The 8,235-nt window shown below is 40.9% G+C and overlaps 2 protein-coding genes across 3 annotated transcripts; both read left to right on the top strand.

The window, feature by feature from the left end:
• The first annotated feature begins 790 nt into the window (after nt 1-790).
• Nucleotides 791-4,036, top strand: psmd7 (proteasome 26S subunit, non-ATPase 7). The gene is made up of 8 exons (XM_057053096.1): nt 791-961; nt 1,349-1,440; nt 1,733-1,825; nt 1,902-1,999; nt 2,095-2,175; nt 2,307-2,398; nt 2,482-2,680; nt 3,477-4,036. Exons 1-8 carry the CDS (start codon nt 888-890, stop codon nt 3,735-3,737), a joined length of 990 nt encoding a protein of 329 aa, XP_056909076.1. The 5' UTR covers nt 791-887; the 3' UTR covers nt 3,738-4,036.
• A 594-nt stretch (nt 4,037-4,630) lies between these two features.
• On the top strand, nt 4,631-8,068 carry hprt1l (hypoxanthine phosphoribosyltransferase 1, like). 2 transcript variants are annotated; one of them, XM_057053097.1, is made up of 9 exons: nt 4,631-5,034; nt 5,283-5,389; nt 5,671-5,854; nt 6,012-6,074; nt 6,167-6,184; nt 6,290-6,372; nt 6,859-6,962; nt 7,386-7,462; nt 7,641-8,068. In XM_057053097.1, the coding sequence occupies exons 1-9, from the start codon at nt 5,017-5,019 to the stop codon at nt 7,686-7,688; spliced, it is 702 nt and encodes a 233-aa protein (XP_056909077.1). In that variant the 5' UTR covers nt 4,631-5,016; the 3' UTR covers nt 7,689-8,068. The 2 variants fall into 2 exon arrangements, with proteins under 2 accessions (XP_056909077.1, XP_056909079.1); XM_057053099.1 differs by having other exon boundaries at nt 4,641-5,034; nt 6,916-6,962.
• Nucleotides 8,069-8,235: the final 167 nt, after the last annotated feature.

The raw sequence follows: 8,235 nt of genomic DNA, 5'->3' as shown, positions 1-8,235 counted from the left end.
ATTCTAATTGTACATGTAATACAAATTTTATGCATACGTTTTGTTTTCCAGTTCTGTGCCTCCCCATCTTCAACTCACCCATGGAGATGAGTGGTGCATTAACGTCCTTTAAAGTTTTCAGTTTCATACGACCTTATTTATCCTCAGTAGGAAATTGATTTACAGCTTTCACATTATTGTCAGGATGTAGTTACTCACTGATGTCTTAATATAAAGTAATGTCTTTGTTTCTGGAACTGATATGATGATCTATTTTCTCTTTTTAATTCATTCATGGGCCAAAATTGCAATAGAATCCAAATGAGCAAACAGGAATCCAAGGTAGAATCTCAATTCCTTGATATTTTTCTTTTTCTCCACCCCACTCGCTAAGCAAAATCAAGTGTCACACAGGCCACATCATATAAATATCTTGGCATTTTGATTCAGCTTGAGGACATGCTGGATAGTGTGTGGCAAGTTACATCAATGTCTTAGAGTCAAGACATTGATTCGTTTTTTGGTTGTGTTTTATCAGGCAGGTTTAGGATCTGGGTAATTTTTATTTAATAAAAATGTACACTTCAAAGTAAAAATCCACCTGGTACTGTATTATTGATCTGATGATATTAAAATGAAATACAAAAACGATCCAAACCTTAGATTTGCAATCACTCTCCAACAATTGGGTGAGAAGCGTTTAAATAAAGTTTTTTTTAATAACAAAAACAATAGGTGACGTCATTTGAAGGCGCGGGTCCTCGCTCCTATCTTGCAGCTGCAGCCTATCTTGTCCGCATCTTCGCTGTTGCCAAGGGAAACGGAAATCACGTCAGCCTTAACCGGAAGCGTCGTGTAGTCGCATTGTGTGGTTGTGGGGCAGTAAGCTATTTATCTTTATTGCGAAAATGCCGGAGCTAGCTGTGGAAAATGTGGTCGTTCATCCTTTGGTTCTCCTCAGCGTGGTCGATCACTTTAATAGGTAAGTCGGGTTCATTGTTTCTTTGTCATTTTAAACATAGGAACGAAAGAGTTACAGTACCAATGCTACTGCTAGGCTAAGCTAACGTCAGCCCTGCTGAGTCAGAGTCCCGTTTAGAATGAATACTGATAGAACAAGCTAGTTAGCACCGTGAACTCACCGTAGTTCGTCAAATAGTCATCGTTCTTGAATTTTGTATTGAGTGTACACATATTTAGTAAAGCAGTTTTGTTTAGAGACTTTAACTGGCTCGTACCTAGATCGTGTCATTCATTTTTATGGACGTTAGCTTAGCTATTGCTCATTACTCTGAAATGGCGATAAACTCTGTCAAAACATCAGGAAACCGACTAAACTTTTCTTGCGCTTTTACAATTCAAAATTCAGGATAGGAAAGGTCGGCAATCAGAAACGAGTGGTTGGTGTACTTCTGGGATCGTGGCAGAAAAAGGTTCTCGACGTCTCAAACAGCTTTGCAGGTAAATGATGTTGACAGCATTTGGTGGGGAATGACACAAATGATGAGACAAGATGCAATTATATTTGCATCTTGTCTCATCTTTGTAAAATCTGAAATACCTATTAGTATCTTTAATATAGAATATGTCTTAAAACCCTTCCTCTGCGGTCCACATGTATTAGAAATGAATGATGGTTATTTACATGACATTAATCAACGAAGTTGGCTTAAGTAATGTTATTATTGCTGTTGGTTGTTGGAGAGCAATCATTGTCTTGGCTCTTATTTCCATTCCTTCTGATCCTCCTCAGTACCATTTGATGAAGATGACAGGGATGACTCTGTGTGGTTCCTGGATCACGACTACCTGGAGAACATGTATGGCATGTTCAAAAAAGTTAATGGTGAGGGTTTTATAAACGCTAGTACTTCTTGCATGTTTTTGCATGATTTCATAACTGTCATCTTTGGAAATTTCAGCCAGAGAAAGGATTGTTGGATGGTATCATACAGGACCCAAGTTACACAAAAATGATATTGCCATTAATGAGCTCATCAAGCGGTACTGCACCAATTCTGTAAGTCAGTCGCATTTATTTACCGACTTGTCATCACGTTTATTCTTAATAATTTTCTCTGTTTCAATATGTGACATGTTTCCTTTTTCCATCAGGTGTTGGTCATCATAGATGTGAAGCCCAAAGATCTTGGTCTGCCCACAGAAGCATACATCTCTGTTGAGGAAATACACGATGTGAGTCAGGTTACCAAGAAAATGACATAATGTAGCGCTGTGTCATGCTTCTGTTACATCTGTTGGTTTTCGGTGCTATACTCAGATTTCATTTGGACTTTTGTGTATACGTTATTGATTGTGATTTCAAGGATGGAACACCGACGTCCAAGACGTTCGAACACGTCACCAGTGAGATTGGAGCCGAGGAGGCAGAAGAAGTAGGCGTGGAGCATCTGCTCAGGTAAAACTGAACCTCTGGATCACCGTAAGTTATACAGCAGAACTTTTTAGATACAATAATGCTGTTTGTTTGTGTATGTACAGAGATATCAAGGATACCACAGTGGGAACTCTGTCACAACGTATCACAAACCAGGTTCACGGCCTGAAGGGTCTCAATTCAAAGTTGTTGGACATACGTTCTTACCTGGATAGAGTGGTAGCAGGCAAACTTCCCATCAATCACCAGATCATCTACCAGCTGCAGGATGTCTTCAATTTACTGCCAGATGTAAACCTCCTGGTATGTCATTGAATTTGAGGTGCTGTGGTTGGTTTACACAAGTAATGATCAGAAAATGGATGGTCAATTTACATTTTCTAAAATTAGGATTTGTTTGTTAGAATGGATTTCAATATGAAACAATTACATCCAAATCTCTAGCCTCCATGTATGCCTATGGAGGGAACACTGTCTGTTTACATGCACAGCTATGTTTAAGATTGGACTTCAGCATCTCGTCAGAAAATCGTTCCTTATCCCAGTTTTCATGCAATCTAGAAGAATGAATAACCGATGGGAAGATGTCCTCTTCACCACTAGGTGGCGTTATGCATCTTTTCAGTGTGCTAATACAGCCACATTTCCTGGTGACATATTTCATCACATAAGAAACACCTGGAGTCAGGCAGCACACTGGCATTTCAAACATGAGACAGATGGATAATCATACAGCTTTGTTCCTCTCGTGCCTAATGTATGGGTGGTTTGTTGTCCAGATACGATGCACCCTTGGGCATGTTGAATATTTAATATATTTATCGTTGAATATAATTGTTCCGGGGTCATACACCAGCATGGAGGTTGTGGAGCATGCACACATGGGGAAAATTGAGGCAAAAATTCCTTATTTTAAGTGTCACGTAAACATTCTGACTGAGACAGCTCGTTCAAATATAGACCAGAATCCTCTAAAGTTCTTTAAAAAGAAGACAGTGGTGATCGAATCGCAGACTATCCCAAGTCATTTTGTACCTTTTTATACTGTGTTTCTCTGTTCTGTGAGTTATTTGATGTTGAATTCTAAATGTGTTTGTAGGACTTCACCAAAGCCTTCTACCTTAAGACCAACGACCAGATGCTGGTGGTCTATTTGGCCTCGCTCATACGCTCTGTTGTGGCCTTGCACAACCTGATCAACAACAAGATTTCCAACCGAGACGCTGAAAAGAAAGAAGGCCAGGAAAAGGAGGAAGGAAAAAAGGAGAAGAAGGATGACAAGGAGAAAAAAGATGAAAAGGACAAAGACAAGGAGAAGGAGAAAGGAGATGGTGCCAAGAAAGATGAGAAGAAGAAATGAGTCCTCTTCCTTTCAGATCTGCTCTCAAACCACCCAGTCTTCATCTGGATTTTGCTCTACTTTCAGTCCTCAGCCGCCGCTTTGTATGTGGGTCTCGGGCTAAAAGTAGGGCTCCGTGTGGGGAGCAGCGTCATTTGAGATTTGACATCCACATGACAGCTGGCACTCATTAAGACTGTTTGTACAGAGATGATGATGGTGTTTGTGTTTTTGTCCTCTAAAGTATGAGAATATGGTCTCACTGATATGACATGATGTTTCCTTTTGTAATATGACAAAATAAATTTCTGTATAATGCATCAGGATCCAAATTTATTTTTTACTGGGTTTCAGTGTACTCGAGCTTTTCTTCTGAATCCTAAAATCAATCATCTCAGACCTGTGAGCTTTGCATAATTTGAAACTCTTAAATTAACACGTCCCAGCAGGGGAAATGGTTCCAACACTGGTAAAGCCCAGTTAAAAGAAACTAGATCTCGGGATTGTTTTGCTCAGAGGTTTTATTTATAGAGTTGGTAAATGATAATAGACTGAGATTATTTCAGTTGATTAGTCACAATGGGGTAACAAAATGATGAACTCAAAATAAAAACATCTGCCCTACGTTTTTCCATAAATTGCCAGGTAATTTGTATTTATTTATTTATTTATTTTTAATTACTTCGCAGAGCACAATTATCCTTGGCTAAACTTGATCGCACTAATTGATCTCCGTGAATGAAAACGACGAACAAATGTAGTATTTATTAACTAAATCTGCAGATTATTGTACCACCAAAAATGTAAAGGTATCCCTTTATTTAGGCTTACGTCTCTGTGTTAAATGCACGATCACGATCTCGTAAGTGAACAGATGTGATTTAAGCACCTAAACGCAGCAGCGGCGTTTACAGTCAGACGTCACCTGTCCGCCGTTATATTTATAAAACTGCGTCATTCGCAGCCCCTCGCGCCTCATCGCTCCCTCTCTCTCACACACGTAGGACAGGAGTTTCGTCGCAAAACCGTTGTAGCCCATTTGAACTCTACTCTGAGTGCGGCAAATCAGATTATCGGGAAGGTAAACTGGATTCTGACGTAAAGGGATTAAAATCCCGACGGGGCAGCGTCGCGTGTGCTGCTGGCGCGCGCTCACGGTCAGCAGCAGCAGCAGTCGGTGAAGCAGGAGAAGAAGAGCAGCGACTCGTGCCACCTCCGGTCGTCGCTTCCTCGCTGGACACGAGCATGAGTCCTCACGCGCTGCTCTGCGACTGAACAGGACGACACCTCCGCCGAGAACATGGCTTCGTATTTACAGGTGAGGCCACCAACTCCGCTCGTCTCTTCGGTAAACTTGGCCACTTTGTCGGGGTGTGGTTGGGAGCGGCAGACCCTGTTTTGACCCGAGTGTTTATCGCCCCCCACCTCCGCCGCTGCCATCCATCAGTGTGCCTGGATAAACAGGTGGTTGAGAGGCTCGCCGTTGCCAGGGCCGCGAATTGCTTGATTAAATGCGTGTTTGGTGGACGTTATCTGTCAGCACCAAACCTCATGGCACTGTTGCAGATACCCGATGATGAGAAGGGCCACGATCTGGATCTTTTCTGCATCCCGAAACATTATGAGAACGACCTGGAGAAGGTGATCATTCCCCACGGACTTATCATGGACCGGTAAACCAGCATACACACCAACAACAACACTTTAACATTCTTTACTGGGTGATATTTTTTTAATATACCAAATCCCCGCAGTCCACACCCGGGAGGGGGGGGAGGGGGGGAGAGAGATTTGAATATGGTTAAATGAAGTGGGTAAATATTCAATGAATTGCTGGGCTGCATGCAAATGATGTTCAGAAGCAGGGTTCTAGTCTCAGAACTGAATTGCATTCATATCTGCACGTTATTAACTCACATGTCTACTTAATTCTCTTCCTCTATTATTGGTCCAGGACTGAGCGACTGGCTCGAGATATAGTCCAAGACATGGGGGGGCACCACATTGTCGCTCTCTGCGTGCTGAAAGGGGGCTACAAGTTCTTTGCGGACCTCCTGGACTACATTAAAGCACTGAACCAGAACAGTGATAAATCAGTCCCGCTGACGGTGGATTTCATTAGAGTAAAGAGCTACTGTGTAAGCTCCCCACCACCACACACACAAACACACATACAATTTAATAAACAGGAAGCATTTGTCATTGAGTGAACAAACAAGTAATGTTATTCATCTGTTTTATCACATCTCAGTAGGATAGGATGTGGAATTGACAGAGTTTCTGTCTTCTGTCTAGAACGACAAGAGCAGCAGCGTGAAAATCATCGGTGGAGACGAGCTGTCCAGTCTCTCGGGCAAGGTTAGACTAGCAGGGTCCATCAGACACAGTATTCACTCATCTAAATCTACACATTCCATAATTTCTTTTCTTTCCATATTTTTTATCTGCAGAATGTCTTGATTGTTGAGGTAAGGCTTTCTTTTGTAAATCCTCTATTATACATTTAAATGCATTGTTTTTTTTGCTGCCCTCTATCTTAGACTCACTTCTTTTTCCTCTGTGTTCTAAAAAAGGACATTGTGGAAACAGGAAGGACGATGCAGGCGTTGCTGTCAATGCTGAGCGAATGCAATCCTAAAATGGTCAAAGTTGTCAGGTGAGCACTGTCTGGTGCATTTCACAAGCAGTTAAATTTTACATCAATACCACGTCATTACATTTATGACTACATGTCTAACGGTGCTCTTAGCTAATCGCCATTGTCCATTAAAACTGTTGGAGATGTAATGGAATAGAGAGTGCAGCTTAAGAGTTAATCTCCCGTTCTCTTAACGGCACTGGGGACAGTGGACGTCCTTTCTCTGTAGCTTTCTGGAAAGCCGGATGAAGCAGGAAATAGGTTTACAGCAGGTACACCTTTTTTAAGTGTGAGTAAGTCATATTGGATTAATCCATCATTCTATACATTCATTTACAGTTTTGATTAAAGTTCCTGTTGAGGACGATAACGCTGATTTTAGACTGCACCTAAACCATTCAGTTATCAGGCTGCCAATCTGTCGTAACCCAGTTTGTATTAGAAACAATTGATTTTATACAGCCATGGTGTTAAAGTCATCTTCTTTTTATCTGTTTGTACAAGAAGCTACAATAGCATGAGCTATATGCACCATACTCCACATGTCTTGTATTATTCCAGCCTTCTGGTGAAGAGGACCCCGAGGAGCTCAGGATATAGACCAGACTGTGAGCACCCTTTTACTCCTTTTTACTGCACTGCAGAAATGCTCATTGCACTGCCGCGGCTCTCGCGTCCACGCCTCACTCTTAGCCATTATTAAATGATGCCGGTTTGCATGCAGGATTAACATTTGTTTCAGGAACCTCTCCTCTACAGATGTAGCTGTGCTTGGCACTTAACACGCTAAAACACTGCTGATAACTCTTGCTCGCACCGTCTCCGGTTATGTAATGCTTTTAGGTTTGAGTCAGATAATCTCTTTACGGTTGTCCCTCAAGGGCAGCTGTTACTGTAAATCATCTGACTTCTGAGTGCTGGTAACTTCATACAGACAGAAAAAGAATCCAGCGATGCTGATTCCAAGCCTTATTTTATTTCTGAGATTTAGACTCTAGACTTGCACTGATGGTGTTTGTGTTTAATTTCAGACACAGGCTTTGAGGTGCCTGACGCCTTCCTAGTGGGTTATGCTCTTGACTACAATGAGTACTTCAGGGACCTCAGTGTAAGTGATTTATTCAGAATGTATAAAAACCCATAAATCAGTTGTGTTTATTATATACACACAGCTGCAGCAAACATTAGTGCAACCCCTTTACTGCCAGTCACAAATCTACATCTAAGCCTAATAAATTTATATCCATGAATTCACCATCTGGTTGTGGTTCCTTTTTACCCTCCAGCACATCTGCATACTGAACGATCAAGCCAAGGAGAAGTACAGGGTGTGATGATGAATGGTCGCGTGTCAACTGAGACTTGGCTTCCCATGGACCACTGCAGACTCCTCATAGCTTTGTTTTGAATTAATGACATTGTTTCTATTGATTCCAGAAAATGTGACTTCTGGGCTGTAAATAACTTTAAAAAGAGTGTGTTTGTTTTTATTTAAGTATTAAGTATTTTTAATTTATTCACTGGTATATATTGTAGTTACCTGTAAACTCCAGCTTAACTGGGAAGGTAAAATATTAAGTTTGTCATTTAGGAACTTATTTTGTTCTGTGAGATGTCAGTCATTTTTAATCTAGCCTTTGTTATCATTAATTGGTTCTGGATTGTCAAACTTGTATAGCAAAAAGAAATACAAAAGAAACATATCACAAAATGACTTCTGGGTGTGCTGTATGTTTACTTTTTTCACCCTGTTAGAATGCATATTAATGTTACAATTTTCAGGGTTTTTTTTATTCCGTTATTCTTATATATACAATAAACACAATCTACCTTTTTATCACATCCTTTGAACGTTTGTGACGCACCTTTTAGCTCGCCACA

Source organism: Takifugu flavidus, chromosome 13 (genome assembly GCF_003711565.1).
Source record: "Takifugu flavidus isolate HTHZ2018 chromosome 13, ASM371156v2, whole genome shotgun sequence".
NCBI classification, from domain to species: Eukaryota; Metazoa; Chordata; class Actinopteri; order Tetraodontiformes; family Tetraodontidae; genus Takifugu; species Takifugu flavidus.
Note: the sequence above shows the minus strand (reverse complement) of the source record. Positions and strands in the feature narration are given on the sequence as shown.

What these genes read in the sequence shown, in the direction of transcription:
- psmd7 (XM_057053096.1), top strand. Translation starts at nt 888, where the DNA reads ATGCCGGAGCTAGCTGTGGAAAATGTGGTCGTTCATCCTTTGGTTCTC. An exon ending in CGTCTCAAACAGCTTTGCAG is followed by an intron (nt 1,441 to 1,732) that starts GTAAATGATGTT and finishes GATCCTCCTCAG; the next exon opens with TACCATTTGATGAAGATGAC. An exon ending in CATGTTCAAAAAAGTTAATG is followed by an intron (nt 1,826 to 1,901) that starts GTGAGGGTTTTA and finishes TGGAAATTTCAG; the next exon opens with CCAGAGAAAGGATTGTTGGA.
- hprt1l (XM_057053097.1), top strand. An exon ending in AAAATGGTCAAAGTTGTCAG is followed by an intron (nt 6,373 to 6,858) that starts GTGAGCACTGTC and finishes TGTTTGTACAAG; the next exon opens with AAGCTACAATAGCATGAGCT. An exon ending in CTCAGGATATAGACCAGACT is followed by an intron (nt 6,963 to 7,385) that starts GTGAGCACCCTT and finishes GTTTAATTTCAG; the next exon opens with ACACAGGCTTTGAGGTGCCT.